This window comes from Amphiura filiformis, chromosome 3, assembly GCF_039555335.1.
Source record: "Amphiura filiformis chromosome 3, Afil_fr2py, whole genome shotgun sequence".
Classification (NCBI taxonomy): Eukaryota; Metazoa; Echinodermata; class Ophiuroidea; order Amphilepidida; family Amphiuridae; genus Amphiura; species Amphiura filiformis.
In genome coordinates this window covers 44830377-44849522 of record NC_092630.1, presented here as the reverse complement: position 1 = coordinate 44849522, position 19146 = coordinate 44830377, and the positions used below count along the sequence as shown (strand labels likewise).

Sequence of the window (19146 nt, the reverse complement as noted above, 5' to 3'; positions counted from 1 at the left end):
TTAGAAACTGGCGTAATTGATTGACCCAGATTGACCTGATGAATCAGTTTCCGCATCGCAATAATTGCAGACGTTTTGATGCGAGGTGTGTTCATGTTCATTCATTGAAATTTGTGATGGAATTTATTAATATTAATCATCTCTGGTTTGTTTTGCATCACAAATAATTTTCAACACATGTGGTAAAGAGAAAAGAAACGCCGATAGGTTCAGCTGAATGTAAGAAAATCAACTGTCTCGATCTTTAAGTTTTTAAATTTTTATTAACGTGAGTGAGTTATGTAAGCTATCCACCAGTGGAGCTTCTGCGACCCCTGCGCAGAACTTCCGATAGTGGATTATCTGCGCACGGTGGACGCAAGGAATCCACAGTCGGATTTTCTGCGCACGTGCACTGAAAATCCCCTCCGTATATAGTTCGGTGGAATAATTCTGCGACGCGGTCGCAGGGAATCCACTGACGGATTTTCGGCGTACGGCGCTGAAACTCCCTCCGTATATAGTTCCGTGGATTAATTCTGCGCGACGGTCGCAGGGAATCCACGGACGGATTTTTCGGCGTATGCGTGCAGAAACTCCCCTCCGTATAGAGCTCCGGTGGAGTAATTCTGCGCACGGTCGCAGGGAATCCACAGACGGATTTTCGGCGCATACGATTCTTTGTTATGATTTAATATTATTATGGTAGAAAGTAAGTAATATTATTTAGGCCTATATGTTTAGAGTCAGTTCAAGCATCAAGTATCATGTTTAAAAACATGTTTAAAAAATAACTTTGAAAGTAAGAAATATTATATATGTATTTCTGCGCACGGTCGCAGGGAATCCACAGTCGGACTTTCGGCGACGTGCGCTGAAACTCCCCTCCGTATATAGCTCCGTGGAGTAATTCTGCGACGGGTCGCAGGGAATCCACGGACGGATTTTCGGCGCACGTTTTAATCATCGCATGAATTGTTATGATTTAATGTCAGTCCGGGAAAGGCAGTAAATCAAATACGGTATGTGAATTCACATACCGTATATGATTTCATATACCGTCCGTACTTCCGGGTCATGTGACGGTATCATAATTCATATACGGTATATGATTTCATATACATCGATGCCAAATAAGCACGTTTGCAAATTTTGACAAAATATTAATGGCGCTTTTTTGTTATGTGTAACTGTAAGGCAAACATCGAATATACAGGAATTTGATTCTTGAGATATGCAGACTCGTGATCGAAGCACCCCAGAAGTGTTGCAGTATATGGAAGACAATGAGTCATTCGCTAAGTCTGGCGACCACACCACTGGTCAGGGCGGCGATTATTTTACAAAATCTATGAGTAGACTTAAAGATAATTAGCTTTGAAAGCTTATTTTAAATTATGGGAAAACTTATTTTCAGTAATTCAATTAAATGTAGTCTTAGATTATTTAATACACTTGTTTTGCCTATTCTTACCTATGGTTGCGAAGTCTGGGCCCCATATTTGTTAAATAAATTAAATGATTCTAATTTTCTCACTAAGTGTGATAAACTACCTGGTGAAACTTTACATGTCAAAGTTTGTAAAATTATTTTGGGTACACGTACATAAAAAAGCAACCAACAATGCCGGGTAACCCAATGCCGTCCGAGGTGAATTAGGTAGTTTTCCTATTCTAATTATCATGCTTTGTCTTTCTGTTAGATATTGGTGGAAACTTAATATTAAGTGTATGAAAGGTGATCAATCTTTTGTTATTTCAGCACTCACTGATAATAGAAGATTAATATCAAGTAATATCTTCTCATGGTCAACTGGTATAAAAAATATTTTAGCACTGATTAACAGACTTGATATTTGGGATAAACCTAATATTATTAGGTGTAGTAACTTTAAGGATATTATTGATTCTAGTTAACAGAACTTTTATAGTTCACTTTGGATCACTCAAATCAATACATTTCAGTCTAAACTTAGAACTTACTGTATTTTTAAGAAGTCATTCCAAATGGAAAATTATACGTTTTAATGTTTAGCCGTTCATCACGAACACAGAGTCTTTGTTAAATCAGCTTTTGAACATCGTGGTAATGTAGATAATTGATATATGTTTTCCCTGTTAGCTTTGTATCTCTTGCCACTTTCATGTACGGCAGTATTAATTAGTATTTTGTAGAACTAGATTATTGTTGTATTCTTGACTATACCTGTATGTTGGGTTTAATGTACGTCAATAAATTGATTGATTGATTGTTACGGAAGAAGAAAACAAAACGCTGAAAGGCAACCTTCCACCTGGTATACCAACCCTGGCAAACTGGCAGTGGGCCAGTGCCAGTCGTTGTGCCGCAACCTTAAAAGCAAATTGTGCCAATGTGTTTAAACGCTCGTGTATAAGTGATCCAGGAAATACCAAAAAAGCAATATTTAACTTTGAAAACGAAGTCCAAGCGATCAGAGCAGATGTTAGAAAATCTGGCATGTTAAGTAACCCAGAAGAATGGAAACAACTTGTTTCATTGTCAGAGAAGCCTCTTCATGCTGAAAGAAGTCAAAGGATGGTGAAACGTGTATCTTAGACCCAGTATTTGTGACATCTGAGGATGCACGACAACATATGGATGTGAACAACTGGACAAAAGAGGTCATAGGGCTAAAAACTAATGACTTGATCGCCCAATTTACTGATGAGGATAGAATTGAGTATTACAGAAATACTCTGACAGAATTATCAAAGGCAAGAAAGGCTATATGCGTGGAATTCTACGAAGAAGTCAAGCAAGCCCTCCAGCAGGAACGAGCAGAAGTTTTAGCAAACACTGTTGATGATGATTTAGCATAAATGCAAAAACAATTATCAATGTATGAGAAATACAAACGTCGGGTGTATTATTTTGCTGATATATGTACAGGCTTTTATGAAACATTGTTGAAGGAATTTCACATAAAATCCTTTCACAGTTTTATATTGATGTTTCTTAGACACATTCAATGAATTCTGAATTCTTTTTTAGAAACATGATTATTATCAACATTACAAATGTCTTTTGGAAGCATGGTTATTATCAACATTGCCATTTTATTTTGGAAACAAGCATGTATATAACACAATTCTTTTGGAAACATGTTTATTATCAACATTACAATTTGATACAAATCATTCTTTTTGAAACATGTATATTTATTATCAACATATTCAACATTAATTCTTTTGGAAACATGTTTATCATAAACATTTCAATTTTCTGTTTGAAACATGCATATTTATTATCAACATTAAACAATTCTTTTGGAAACATGTTTATTATCAACATTACATTGCAAATTCCTTTTGGAAACATGCATGTTTATTATCAACATAATAAGGGCCTATACAATTATTTTGGAATCATGTTTATCATAAACATTTCAATTTTCTGTTTGAAACATGCATATTTATTATCAACATTAAACAATTCTTTTGGAAGCATGTTTATTATCAACATTACATTGCAAATTCCTTTTGGAAACATGCATGTTTATTATCAACATAATAAGGGCCTACACAATTATTAATTGCACAAATGTGATTATTAAATGAAATTAAAATTGCACATAATGTAAATTTCAGGACCCGTTAAAAACTGGCAAAATGTGGACATTACTCTGTTAATGTCAAAACTATGTCACGATGTTCACATAAAAAGTTAGTTTGTATAGTCTTATAAGTACAACAGTGTTGAAAAAACATTTGGAGCTCCAAGTTCAAAATCAATGACTGTCTCATTACATGAAGAATGAAGATAAGGTCATGAATATTAAAAGAGTTGCATCTTTGAAAGTGAACAATTTGAGTGACTACGTGAACTTAAATGTGATTTGGGCAAAAAAATGGAACCTTATCCAATTGATTTTTCTGTGAGAATTTCAAGCCTATACAACCCTGATGGACCCAGTACCTGCAGGTGTGCCTTTTATTTGGTTTGTGGCTACACCCCACCCACCAGAACTTGTTGCCCTCCTTGTCCCCCTCCTCGCATTCCCTACATTTATTTACATCTGGAGCTGTGCTTGCGCTTGGTCCCGGCTGCTCTTCAGGCGCCAAGTCAACTCGTCTAGGTGTTGGGGTAACTCTTCTCCTCTTTCGAGGAGTGGAGTAAGGCTCGGCGTCTGCCATTTCCACGTCCTCGGCTTCTACATGTACTTCTTCCCTAACTTCTTCCCTTGCTGGTGTTGCTGGTGTCATTGGTTGTGCTGGTGCAAGCTGCTGGTCGTCGACCCAAGGTAGTTGGGAGTGGTAGCCATGACTTTTTCCAGACGGGTGCCTTGATGTGACTTGCACGCTAACCTTACAGTGGGTTAATACCTCTAGTTCCATAGCCTGTATGTTTGAATGAGTGATAAAGATTTAAAAACATGTCAGTATTTATTGGAAATACGTTGCAAATTTTCAATTCTTTAACTCAAAAATGATATTGATAAATTACAACCCAGCAAACACAAAACATTTACAAAAAATGTTTAAATGTCGGGTTATATAAAGGGTATAAAAACTAGCTTGCTGCAAAACATTCTAAACAAAATGTTTCAAAAATGTTTGCCCATGTTTAATGACCTTGATATAACCCGGCATTTAAATGTTATTAAAAATGATATGTTTTGAATAAAGATGATTGCAGGTAGTAGGCCTACTAGGTCTATCATGATAATTATTATACTCACTCTTTGTACAAGTGTTGCCGCCCTATTACGGTAAATATTTCGTCTGTTTTGTCCGTTCCTAACGTAAACCATTGCCTTATCTCCAACCTTCTTGTAGTTCTTGTATTTACCCTGTAATTTATTTGTCTCAATTTTCTCCTCCAAAGAGGAGTAATAGTCCACCTGTTGTTCTTGATGTGCCATGTTGCTGGATCTAGAGTGAAAAAACATTTTGACGAATATTAGGCCCAGTATATATGGTACTCTTTCAAAATATTTAAAATAATAATGTCCAAAACTTTCTTGAGGCCACATAAAATTTCAAAATCATTTTTGGAAAAGTGAAAAGGGAGTGAGGCTAGGGTCTATGACTGCTAGCAGTTTCAGCATCATCGAGGAAAATGATGAGGCATTTTTTGCCCCCCCTTTTGATGTGCAAAAACCTTTGCCCCCCTCTTTTGATGTGCCAAAAAATCTTTGCCCCCCCCCCTACACATTTTAGGGCCTAATATAGAAACGGTGCCCAAAATATCTGTGCCAAAATCGCTCCCCCCCATTCGACCTGCCAAAAATTTCTTGACCCTCCCCCCTTTCGACCTGCCAAAAAATGCTTGTCCCCTTCTCCCTTTTGGCCTGCCAAAAAATCTTTGCCCCCCCCCCCTATAATTCACCCCCTGGGGGTACATAATTATTGCACCACCCCTAAACTTACTTATCAGCATGAACATTTTACCAAAGCATTAAAAACTTAATTTAATATGAAAGTTGAACTGATCTCAAAAAATAAATGGGAGATTGATGTAAACAAATTATTTTTTCCATGCCAAAATTGCTTCCAACCCCCCTCCTCTACCCTCGCCCTGCCCTGGGAAGATAATTAATTTACCCACTCCTCATATTTTGTTCTCTCCCTTTCTCATAAAATACAGTGATACGCACACTTCTAATTAATATACGTCACAAATACCTGTGCGTGCCACGTGCCTGCAATTTTCTAATTAACTTATAAATATTCATGATTTCAATGACGTAATGAGTGGCGAGTTCATAAGGTACTGGTACATAAGGTCTCCATTATGAACATGGCAACGTAAACCAGCAACGCGTGCATGTAGCGTGTGTATTTGACCGACGTAGCGAAAGATTGAAGAGCTGACAAAAAACTGATTTTCACAACAAATTTTTCATGAATTTTGATCGCACCTTGCACGGAAGGTGTCTATGACGATAATTGAAGAGAATTGCGTAGGCAAAATTGAAATTTTGTCAGATAAAGTTCAAGAAAAGACATGAATCAATAGAGGTATGTACTTACATGACTGCCGAATTTTTCAGCTCGCCCCCGAAAGGATCTGGAGTGATGGGATATATGAATTCATATACCGTTTGAATATGAATTCATATACGGTATATGAATTCATATACCGCGTGTATGAATTCATATACCGTATATGATTTATTGCCTTTACCGAACTGATGTTATTAAATGTGATTATTTAGGGTCTATATGTTTAGAGTCACTTCTACGCATCAAGTTTCATGTTTAAAAAACCATGTTTAAAAAAATAACTTAGAAATTTGAAATATTATATATATTTTTAGAGTCAGAACGGTGGAGTTTTTCTGCGCACGGACGCAGAGAATCCACAGTCGGACTTTCGGCGCACGTGCGCAGAAACTTCCCTCCGTATATAGCTCGTGGAGTAATTCTGCGCATGACGGTCGCAGGTAATCCACGGACGGATTTTCGGCGCATCGATTTAATCATCTCATGAATTGTTATGATTTAAATTATTAAATATTATTAAATGGTATAAAGTAAGAAATATTATTTAGAGCCTATATGTTTCTACTCCAATTTCGAATTTGATATAATAATGGGTGTATGATGTACAAAGTTTTGAATAATATGGCACCTGTTTACCTTAATGATTTATTTCATGAAGTTAGTTCTATAATTTTTAATACGGTGGAGTATTTCTGCGCACGGTCGCAGGGAATCCACTGACGGATTTTCGGCGCACGTTTTTCTTGAATTGTTATGATTTAATATTTGCCTAGGGTAAATACGCCTTTTCTCGGTCACTTAAGAAACAACCCGCTCTATTTCTTGTGTAAATAATTATAAAAGTTAGCTATATGGGAACGTGTATTCCCCACAACATCCGGTTTAACATACCCTGCATGACATCTTCCATTGAACTTGTATTGGAAGTACAAGGTCAAAAGGTCAAAGTTGACGACAACGCCTATTCTCGGTCACTAAACTCCTATTCTCGGTCACCAGATAGTTTATCTATACCTATTCTCGGTCATTCTCTTTGGAAGCCTGGTTGATCGGTATGATGCGGTTTTGATAACTTAAACGCATACTAAAAATACGCGTGCAGTATTCTCAGATATATTGACAAGGAGCGATCCTTTCAAAACTGTTTTTTGGCAAACATTTTCGTACCATCCGATCGGGGTCCGAGGTGGTCCTATTTTGTGGGAACGCATAGCGGAATGCGGTGGTACGCCCGACTAGTCCAGGAGCAAGATCACACAGGACCCTAAATAAGGAGTTCGTTCACCCCCACTACATACAAGGTTTGACACCATAGGTAGTTTGTATGGACCCTGTAGATCACTGCTAGGTAGGCAGTGGTCTCAAATTGTGGTAACACTTTTTTTACAGGTCCTTTTATATATGGACGTATAATGACATAAAATCACAAAAAATAGGGCAAAATTAAGGGGTAGGGGAGATATAAATCCCCATAACTCAACTTTTACTTATAATAATGAATTTATTTTGGTATGACTATGTAGCTAATTGATTGTTCTAACTTTCTACAGTAGAACCTCATTATAACGAAATCTGATACAAGAAAAACCCTGTTATAAAGAAGTATTTTTCCAGAACCAAGATACAAAATTCTTTTGTTATTCATTGTTTTTACAACCCTGATATAACGAAATTTTGATATAAAGAACTAATTTCTCTGTCCCTGACAACTTCGTTATAATGAGGTTCCACTGTAGTATTATTTGAAAGCAAACCTAGGTTTCATTAGATCATGATTGGAAGTGGCCAGTCCATACACTAGTGGAAAATCAGATTTTTCACAACAATGCGTAGGGTGTGTGTTTTTATGGCACTGGCTTCAAATTTTACTATTGTGCCAATTTCTATTTTCAAAATTAATTAAGCTCCATTTTTATTTTTTTTTTTAATATCAAGCATATCTAGCATGTCTATGCAAACATTGATGTTCTGGTTCAAATATTTATATAAGTGCATGTTTGCGTGCATGTTGGTTTGTGTTGTGTAGGTTTGGGGTAGGTGGGGTGTGTATGTGGGTGTGTATAGGGTTCGGGTTGGGGTGTTTTACGTGTCTTTTAAGACACGTAAAACACCCCAACATATTAAAATATGTCACTCAGCTGAACTATATAAGTTCCATTAACAAAATTTGTTTGGTAAGTTACCATTCATATAATATTTTGAATATTTATATATGCGGGTGAGATCAACCACTGCTTGTCAGGAAAATAGACTGAGAATGTAAAAATAGTTACTTTTCCACATGTAGCAGCGTGTGTAACAATATTAAGGGTAGGGAAATATAAACCATCATAACTCAACTTCAACTCATGATAATGAATTCATTTTGGAATTAATATGTAGCTAATTGATTGTTCAAATGTTTTAGTATTATTTTAAAGCAAAGCAAACACTATTTGTCAGGTAGATAGACATAAAATGTGAGAAAAGGTTAATTTTTCATGTATAACCATGTCAAATATGGTATTATTAAGGGTTAGTTGTAATCAAAATCACCATAACTCAACCTTTACTCATAATAATGAATTCATTTTGGTATCAACATGTAGCTAATTGATTGTTTTAACTTTCCAGTATTATTTTTAACAGAAAAACCATCAGGTCTACATAAAGTGTGAACAAATGTTAATTTTCCAATGTGTAACAGTGTAAAATATGACAATATTAAGGGGTAGGGGACATACAATCCAACATAACTCGATGTTTATTCATTATAATTTATTCATTTTGGCATCAATACATAGCTACTGGTTCTTGTAATCTTTTAAAGCAAAATGACCATTAGTTGTTAGCTGTATAGACTTAAAAATGTAAAAAAATATCAATTTTTCAAGTGTAGAAGCGTAAAATATGACAATATTAAGGGGTAGGGGGACATACAAATCACCAAAACACAGGTCTTACTGATGAAAATGAATTCATTTTGGTAACAATATGTAGCTAATAGATAGTTCCAACTTTCTATTATTATTTTAAAGGCAATTAAACCATTAGTTGTCAGCTAGATAGACATAAAATATACGAGAATGTTAATATTCCATGTCTAACAGCGTAAAATATGACAATATTAAGGGATAGGGACATTGAAATCACCAAAACTCAAGTTTTATGGATGAAAATGAATTCATTTTGGTATCAATAATTATGTAGCTATTTGATTGTTCTCATTTTCTAGCATTATTTTAAAAGCATTTAAACCATTAGTTGTCAGGTAGTTAAACATAATATATGAGAAATATGTTAATATTCCATATCTAACAGCATAAAATAAAGTGACAATATTAAGGGGTAGGGGACATACAAATCACGAAAAACTCAAGTTTTGCTGATGAAAATGAATTCATTTTGGTATGTAGCTAATTGGTTGTTCTAACTTTCTAGTAATTATTTTAAAAGCAATTAAGCCATTAGTTGTCAGGTAACATAAAATAATAACAATATTAAGGGTAAGGGACATACAAATCACCAAAACTCACGTTTTACTGATGAAACTGCATTCATTTTGGTATTAATACCACCGAGATCGATCAGTGGCGTAACTCACGGGGGAGGGGGCAACATACCTTAGAGGCGCCTAAATTGACCAATTTAGCACCCAAGTGATGAAAGTCAAAATTTTTGCGCCACGACCGACAATTTTGCCTCCTTACCAGTTCCGCCTTGATATTATTCCGACAGCCTGTCACTAATTCACAATCGATTTGAAACATTTATTGAATAGATTCTTTAATGTTGAGGTCCTACTCTGTTGTTCCCATAAAAACAAGAACGATTCACTTGAATTTAGTACCCACGAGAGGCTGATACATTTTGCTCAGGCGCTAGTTTTAACCGGAACTATACAAGGTTACACCAAATGCGGAAGGATTTAGTGTTGTGCCCCCTTGAAGAATATCACAATAGCGCTAATAGCACGCTATAAGGTCTAGGTCATTTTAAGAATAGCACAATAGCGCTAATAGCACCCCTCCAAGTGTACAAGAATTATTATTGCGATAATAAATAACATTATTGCGATAATAACGCGCTATATGCCGCCTAAGGCCAAAACAATTTCCAGAGCACAATAGCACTAATAGCACGCTATAAGGCCTAACCATTTTAAGAATAGCACCGTAGCGCTAATAGCACGCTAGGGGCTAACCATAAGAATAGCACAACAGCGCTAATAACACCCCTCCAAGTAATAGGAGAACTCAAAAATAGCATAACCATGATAACTGCGCTAAAATTAACATTTAAAGCTATTTTTAATGTCCCTAATGGGTTTTTTCTAAGTCCTCAAAAAATAACACTGTCAATTGCACAGATAGCATATCCATGAAAATAGCGGTGCTATTTGTGCTAACATGTATATAAAGTAATGACAAAATTGCGCTAATAGCACGTGTAGGCCCGAGGAGATAGTGTATGTAATCTGCGCAAGTCTGTTATAGCGCCTTTCTCGGTCCAGGGCAGGAACCATTTTTGCCGCCAGAAATGTGACATTGTTGACCCAATTTTTCCGACCGAAAAAGCTCGAAAATACGACAGGTTAGGGGATGGGGTAATGGGTAGAGGAGGGAGGGCGGGCGGTCACAAATAATTTCTCCTCGCTCATTTGTATTCGACAAATGGCTATAGGCCTAATTTAAGCCTGCAGAGCAAAATGCAACACTTCTCATGTGCTCATGCATGATCATTTGTAGGACACATGGCAACAACAATGTCAACATAGCTCATACTTGGGAACACTGACCGAGAATAGGAATGCCAACGGAATTCGTATGCCTATTCTCGGACACCCCTGTTTCTATGGGAATTTACATAAACACAACACCAATCATTTGCTATGGTGTTATTTACGATGCAGGTGGATCAACTTGTTAAAATTACAGCTTTAAAATGCATGTACAATTTCGCATCACTGATTATATTACAATATCCCCTCTTAAATGGCGTCATTATTTTTTTTAAATGCCGATATTTCAGGTCACCATACAATCTCAAAATCTATTATTTGAGGTGAACTGTGCTGCCGTGATATTAAAAAGTCACCAAAACCTGCAGCACCGGTACGGCTAAATGACTCGTTCAGACGACACGGCTGAAATTAAAGCAACGATCGTCAGCGGTTGTTCAAATCGCTAACTGACCGAGAATAGGCGTGTGACCGAGAATAGGCGTATTGACCCTACCCTAGAATGTTTAATAAGTTATAAGATAAAAAGGGTAGAAAGTAAGAAATATTATTTAGGCCTATATTTTTAGAGTCAGAAGTTACGGTTCTGCGCATCAAATGTCTCGTGTTTAAAAAGAATAACTTCCCAGCAAACACAAAACGTTTTCGAAATCATTCGCAAAAGGTTATAAAAGGTTGTCAGAAAAGCGTTTAAATGTCGGGTTATATAAAGGTTATATTAAGAGTATAAAATGTTTTCATAACCTTAAAAAACATTTTTTGATAATCTACTGCTCAGCAAACAAAACTGTTTTACAGAAAGCGTTTAAATGTCGGGTTATTTAACATATATAAACACGTATTTATAACATTCCAAAAACATTCTTGAAAACTTTATACAAAACATTCTAAACAGAATGTTATTTTGGGAGTTGAAAAAATATTTTTGCGAAAATGTTTGCCCAAAATATTTTCAATAACGTTTTAAAAACGTTTTTATGACCTTTTATATAACCCGACATTTAAATGTTATGAAAAGGTTTTGAAAAAAACATTTTAAGAACATTTCTGTGTTTGCTGGATTCAAACATTTTAACATAATGTTATTTAAGTATTGACACAATATTTGGCAAAAATGTTTGTAAAAATAGTTTACAATAACATTTTTTGAAAACATTTAAAAATATTGTTGAAGTGTGTTTTCATACAAAACGTTTTAAAATGTTATCATGACCTTTATATAACCCGACATTTTAATGTTATTAAAACGTTTTTACCTAAACCAAAAGCCAAAATATAACTTATTTAAAACGTTTTTAAAACGTTTTTGTGTTTGCTGGGTTAGAAAGTATGAAATGTATACATTTTTAGAGTTTATTTTAATACGGTGGAGTATTTCTGCGCACGGTCGCAGGCAATCCACTGACGGATTTTCGGCGCACGTTAAAAAATTAAACGTTAACATTATTAATTATTGCGGAAGGTACGCAAAAGCGGCGCAGGTTTTGCGGCGGTATAAAAACTCCAAAAATCGGAGGGTTTGCGTGCGTTTTAAATATTGTTAATAATGTTTACTACTCCAATTTCGGAGCTTTTTCCGGATGCTACATAAAAACTCCGAAATCGGAGTTTTCAAGACGCCATAAAAACTCCAAAATCGGAGGGTTTGCGCCCATTTTTAATATTGTTAATAATGTTTACCACTCCAATTTCTGAGTTTGAAAGTTTGAAATTATATTAATGTTATTTTTTCCAAGGATTTTAAAGCTTAATGGATTGACAAATTTTCCAATAGGGGGTAATGATACGGCCTATTTCAAAAGAGGCGGTAAAGATAAGACGACTTATTGCACGATATAGGCGGGGTAGATGAGACAAGATTAGGCTAAGTGCTAATCATCTAAAAAATACCAGGAATAATCCGATTCTGTGAGAATGGTTAATTATCCATTCAACCAATAGATCAAAGGTGCCGTGATAAGAAACCCCGCTGTTTTCCAGCATTGAAAATAATTTGAAGAAGTACATAGAGATGATACCAAGAATAATCCGATTCCGCGAGAATCATAATTTAATTTTTTATATGTATGCCTATAATTATTATGTGTTGATAATTCTTTTAATTTTATATATGTAGGCCTATATTATGTGTTGATAATTCTTTTTTTTGTACTTTTACTATTCTAACTATTTTCATACCTCGATAAGTTTAAATTCGTTCCAAAAGCCAGAAACATGGACTAGGCCTACTAAATTAATTTGGAAATGACTGTTTGCAATAGTAATGTCGAAATAAGGACTTGCTGTCAGTAATACGAAGGAATTGCGTGACAGGTGTAAGGTATGAAATACATGTAGAATTTGAAGTATAGAAAATATTTGACATCACATCTGACCTTCCAGTTTGGCGCCATTTTGAATGTGTGTTTCTATTCGTTTCCTTGCGTGATAATAATTATCAATCTGCAATTATCAGACATATTGGTCCTTGGCTTCCGGAGTGAATAAGTATTTTTAAATGTATGTAAAGAATTTCAAACCCGGTCCCCGCACTCCGTGCATCCGCGGGTATTCATGCTCGTCGAAAATTTCGTGAAATAAGGGATGTTTTCAGATGAAGAAACGCGATTCGCGAAACACACAAAAAGGTGTGCTTTTTCAAACCACTTGTTCATGAAATTGAAAAAAAAAAAGGGTATTTTCGCCGAGAAGCCTATACGCGTTTTTGCCAGAAAAGGGCATATTAGAAATATCGTTCAGTATTTTAGCGAAAATAGGGTATTTTGAAGGGCAAATAATTCGCGAAATCGCTAAAAAAGGGGTGTTTTTCCCTAAAAACTTCGCTGAAAATGAGATGCAAAAGGGGTGTTTTTAAAATTCACCGACAAGCATGAATACCCGCGGATGCACGGAGTGCGGGGACCGGGATTTCAAATCATAGTGCCATTTCAGCTATGCATACACAACACCAAAATGAACCAACTTCTGATTGGTCACAGTCTGCGTGTTCGAAATCGAATAAATCAATGTCCTTGAACATTTTAAGATCCATTGTTGCTTTGACATAGCTGGATGACACTGTGTACACTCAATTATATATCATTGTGAATTAACATGTCTTTTAAATGCAGACGAACCGTGTTTGCTTCAAATATATTCGATAAAATTCCATATTATTGGGATATGATTCTATGATACAGCCGGGTGTGGCCACGCGTTGCCACCAACTAAGCGCTCCACAGACTCCGAGTATTGTACGTACAATATTGTAAGCAACATATCTCGTTATTTAATCTATTGCCATTCTATTTCCAGTAATGTTTAAGTTCTAACGAATGTTTGATGACGTAAAATCGATAATATATTTCTGCTAGATATTGTATGTAACATATTATCGATTTTTCGTCATCAAACATTCGTTAGAAGTTAAACATTACTGGAAATAGAATGGCAATAGATTAAATAACGTACATATTGTACATACAATATTGTACGTACAATACTGGAGTCTGAAGCTCCGCTTAAATTTAGCTGTAGTTTCAGTCGCTGGAGCTCCGCACTTCAGCCGATAAAAAGGCATGTAAATCTCAAAGTGTTTACTAATATTTGGCCTTTCTTTTATAACTAAAGCGGTATACTGAAATATACCAGCTTATAGTTAATAAAGAAAGGTGATTATACGTATTCACTTATCAATTTGGAGGTATGTGAGATTGCATTTATGGCCAATTGGACGTGGCAAATGGACGCGCGTCCGTTTTGTAACCGACGCCAAAAATGTCCAAATGGGCGTGAGAAATGATCAAATGGACGCAGTGCAAAACTCGTGTCCATTTCCAAAACGGACGCGAGAAGAGGACAAACAGACGTGCCTGTCTGACACTGCACTGCACCGTACTATCGTAACATCAAGTTCACCGTCATATTTTAGTATTAGAAAATTAGTAGGCCTATTGTAAGAAAAAGTAACATTGTAAAACTTAATTTGTTTATTTCTTCTCATTTTTCCTGTTATTTATGAATTTATTATGTATTGCTTAATTATTTATAGGTTGTTTATTTATTTATTTATTATTATTTATTTATTATCAAATATTTATTATCATTTAGGGGCCTACTTAAATAATAAAATAATGATAAAAGATAATACCTTAAAATAGAAGGTGAGGATTCCCGGGTGAGGATTGCGTAGGAAATGATATCATAGCAATAATATTTTTGTATTGTCCACTTTATAATAAGGTGATTAGCTTAATGCCACGTTATACAATAGGAACAATGGGCGAATAATGGTTAGGATATTGAATTCGTTGGTACTAATCAGTGTGCTATAAATAATCAATGGTATTTAGGCCTAGAATACTACATGAACGTTACACCTCTAAAGACTTCATTTTGTCTTGTTTTCACACAAACGGCCCATTTTTGCACCCAAGATTTTGTGGAAAAAGTCTGTTATAACATCTGAAATTCGAGTATAATCCCACCCCCCAATTGTGAAAAATTTTCACATAAAAAACGGGTGGGACTATACTCGGACCAATTAATTTTAAACTCCGTATTATTCAAAACTTTGTACATCATACACCCATCATTATATAAAATTCGAAATTGGAGTAGAAACATATAGGTCCTAAATAATATTTCTTACTTTATACCATTTAATGATATTAAATCATAACAATTCATGAGATGATTAAATCGTGCGCCGAAAATCCGTAAGTGGATTCCCTGCGACCGTCATGCAGAATTACTCCACGAGCTATATACGGAGGGGAGTTTCAGCGCACATGCGCCGAAAGTCCGACTGTGGATTCCCTGCGACCGTGCGCAGAAAAACTCCACCGTTGTGACTCTAAAAATATATATAATATTTCTTACTTTCTAAGTTATTTTTTTAAACATGGTTTTTTAAACGTGAAACTTGATGCGTAGAACTGACTCTAAACATATAGGCCCTAAATAATATTTCATACTTTCTACCATTTAATAATATTAAATCATAACAATTCATGAGATGATTAAAACGTGCGCCGAAAATCCGTCCGTGGATTCCCTGCGACCGTCAGCGCAGAATTACTCCACGGAGCTATATACGGAGGGAGTTTCAGCGCGCGTCGCCGAAAAGTCCGACTGTGGATTCCCTGCGACCGCGCATGAAATACATATATAATATTTCTTACTTTCAAAGTTATTTTTTAAACATGTTTTTAAACATGATACTTGATCTTGAACTGACTCTAAACATATAGGCCTAAATAATATTACTTACTTTCTACCATAATAATATTAAATCATAACAAAGAATCGATGCGCGAAAATCCGTCCGTGGATTCCCTGCGACCGCGGCGCAGAATTACTCCACCGGAGCTCTATACGGAGGGGGAGTTTCTGCACGCACGCGCCAAAAAATCCGTCCGTGGATTCCCTGCGACCGTCGCAGAATTAATCCACGGAACTATATACGGAGGGAGTTTCAGCGCGACGCGTGCGCCGAAAAAATCCGTCAGTGGATTCCCTGCGACCGTGCGCAGAATTATTCCACCGGAACTATATACGGAGGGGATTTTCAGTGCACGGTGCGCAGAAAATCCGACTGTGGATTCCTTGCGTCCACCGTGCGCAGATAATCCACTATCGGAAGTTCTGCGTAGGGGTCGCAGAAGCTCCACTGGTGGATCATGTACATACATGCGTGAGTGAGTTGTCATCACATTGACCATGTTGACAGATTGATTCAGATTGTCATGATTGTAAACATCTACCAAAAAGTCATACTCCTGAAATGTTGTTAAAGAGAGCTGTAGGAGCTCTAGTGCAATTGAGCTCCTAAAAAATGAAGGTCTGACCTTTAAATAAGCGCCATCACTTCCGTCACATTCCGTCACATGAAAAGACGATCATTCAGATGATGAGTGAAAAGTTGCAGAAATTTTCGGCGATCCTGACTTTTAGAACACCCACGCTATATAGGGCTCAAATATTACTATTTCATTAAGGTTTAATATTCTAACAAGCTTAAACTAAAAGTTTTATCTAAAAACTATTATTAAGCAAAAATATCCAACAAACTAAAAACAATTTTTACCCGTTCAGTGCGTTTTTTAACAAGCTAAAACCAATTTTTGAAAAGAAGCTTTGAAAACATGAATTTTTTCATCGTAAAAATTATCTAAACAATCTAAAAATACAGTGACCTACCTAATCTATGTACTACTAATCTATGTTTCCGATGATATCCAAGAAGCTAAAATATTGTGAAAGAGGGCAGGGCTTTGAGTAATGAGGAAAATTACGGGGTAAAATACATCACGTTTTTGGAGAAATTCACCATCTTGAATATGCAGAATAAGCCCAATCGGCATTGGAAGTTTGCAATGCATTGTGGGACAGTTTTTGCAGTTTTAGGACACTTTGTCCTTTGACCTATCGGGAAAATTGCTGTAATTATTAATTATTTATTTATTATTGTCATAATGTTATCATTAAAAATATTTAAATAATTAATTCATTTAATAATAATGTTTTTTAAGTTTGTTTTTATTCTAGTAACAAGTTTTAAATTATATTTTGTACGCACAAAACCCGAATTTTCCAGATAGGTCAAAGGGCAAAGTGTCCTAAAAAAACCGGAAGTTACAATAGCGATTTGGCTTATTGCGTCTTGCAGTAAAACAATGTCAAACGCGCTTGAAAATGCATAATACGCTAGCGTAAATTACCTTCAAAACGAGCATACATCAAGCGCTTGTGGCGTTGTGCATCGCCGGTTTTGTTATCAGCAAAAATAGCTATAAAAACATGAATTTTGGAAAAAGCTTGTTCGATGGAATAAAAGGTATGTTTATACAGTTGAAAACATGTTTAACATTGTTGCAAAAGTTTTATAATGATAAATTTGCAATTTGTACCGTATAGCTTGGGTGGTTTAAGTCAGGATCGCCGAATTTTCTCAGAAAAATACATCACGTTTTTTGAGACATTCGGCATCTTGAATAAATGCAGAATTGCGTCACGCAGTAAAAAGATGTCAAACACGTTTGAATTTTGATTCGCTGGTGTTAAATTACCGTCAAAACACGTACATCATGCAATCTTGCTACTACGCGAAAGCTTCACAGAGCTGGTATCACCGGTTTTGCATCCAAGCTCTTTTACGTCAAAAATAGCTATAAAAACGTGAATTTTGGAACAAAATAAAGCTTGTTCAACGGAATAAAAGGTATGTTTGTACAGTTGAAAACAAGTTTAACCTTGTTGTGAAAGTTGAATTTGATAAATTAGCAATTTTAACCTTCCTTATATAGCTCGGGTGGTCTAAAAGTCAGGATCGCCCAAAAGTGAAGAATTGTAGAGGATGGAACCCAGCAATTGCAATATCTGACAAGCAGATATTAAAAGGGTATAAATTCTGGTTTTTACAGGTTTTTCACCTCGGATGCACTAACAAAGGAAAGATGGCATCTCGTCAAAAGGGCCAACTGCTAAGGCAAAGCTCAGGAAGTAAAATGGCATTGAGAGAAAAGATACTAGATATTTATGATGACTTCTTTCAGGTGAGGATAACATAGAAAATGTAGACAAAATGTATAATAATGGATCGTATTTATACACACAAAAATCATCAAAAAAAGATCTCAGGGCGGGAAAACAAAAAAGCAAAGAACACACAATGAAACACAAAAAACCTTAAGATTCAGGGAAAGCAAGTTGGAAAAAATGAGGAAAGTCTACATTTGAATTGAACGAGAGAAGTGATATTGCGGATGGTGTTGGGAAGGGAATTCCAAGCTACAGCATAATAGAAGCATGGGTTTCATTACCATAATAATAGTATGGGTTTCATTACCATAATAATAGTATGGGTTAACATGACAACTTAAGATTGTTAAATTTAAATGTCTATGTAGGAGACATTACAAAAATTATAAGCCACCAGATGTTATGTATGCACTAGATCATATCTTATGAAGATTTTAAGGATACAAATGAGTGAAAAGGTAGGAAAAGTGATAATATAAGCCTAGATTCATCAAAAAATGTAATCTTAATTTTGTTGCTTGTTTTCAGGGAAAAGATCCATCAAGAGGCAATCCTAACTTTTGGGATGAGTTGTTTCTACTCAAGGTAAGTAAATGGCAAATTGGTTTTACACCTAAAAGGTGTTCATACAAAGAATAAGTAAATGACAGATTGTGGCTGTACACTTAAAAGGGTGTTCATTCAAAAGTAAGTAAAATGGCAGAGTGGTTGTACATTTAAAAGGTGTTCATACAAATATGCAAAATGCTCAAGTTACAGGGCAGTTGGGTTTTGTATTACTTACAAGAAGGATAAGACTGGCTTTATTAAGAATTCATGATAAAAAACCTGTTATAGAATGCTTGTAGGTTTTTGTAAGTGGTAAAGATGAACAAAGTAAACCATGATAAAGAACACAAGACTACTATATAAACAAATTTCAATTTCGTCCTTTAATGCACTGGGACCTTCAATGAGCC

The 19146-nt window shown here is 35.7% G+C and overlaps 2 protein-coding genes across 2 annotated transcripts in view; one reads left to right on the top strand and one right to left on the bottom strand.

Annotated features, from left to right (window-relative positions):
• Window positions 1–54: 54 nt before the first annotated feature.
• Window positions 55–19146, top strand: part of LOC140148581 (armadillo-like helical domain-containing protein 3) — a 42728-nt gene continuing 23636 nt past the window's right edge. Inside the window, exons 1-3 of the mRNA XM_072170587.1 lie at window positions 55–219; window positions 18070–18201; window positions 18716–18772. Coding sequence (XP_072026688.1) covers window positions 18103–18201; window positions 18716–18772 — 156 coding nt within the window. The 5' untranslated portion in view covers window positions 55–219; window positions 18070–18102. The remainder of the gene's footprint in view (window positions 220–18069; window positions 18202–18715; window positions 18773–19146) is intronic.
• LOC140147704 (uncharacterized) lies at window positions 3093–4944 on the bottom strand. Its single transcript, XM_072169470.1, has 2 exons — window positions 4680–4944; window positions 3093–4338 (listed from the first exon to the last, which is right to left on the bottom strand). The coding sequence occupies exons 1-2, from the start codon at window positions 4887–4889 to the stop codon at window positions 3826–3828; spliced, it is 723 nt and encodes a 240-aa protein (XP_072025571.1). The 5' UTR covers window positions 4890–4944; the 3' UTR covers window positions 3093–3825.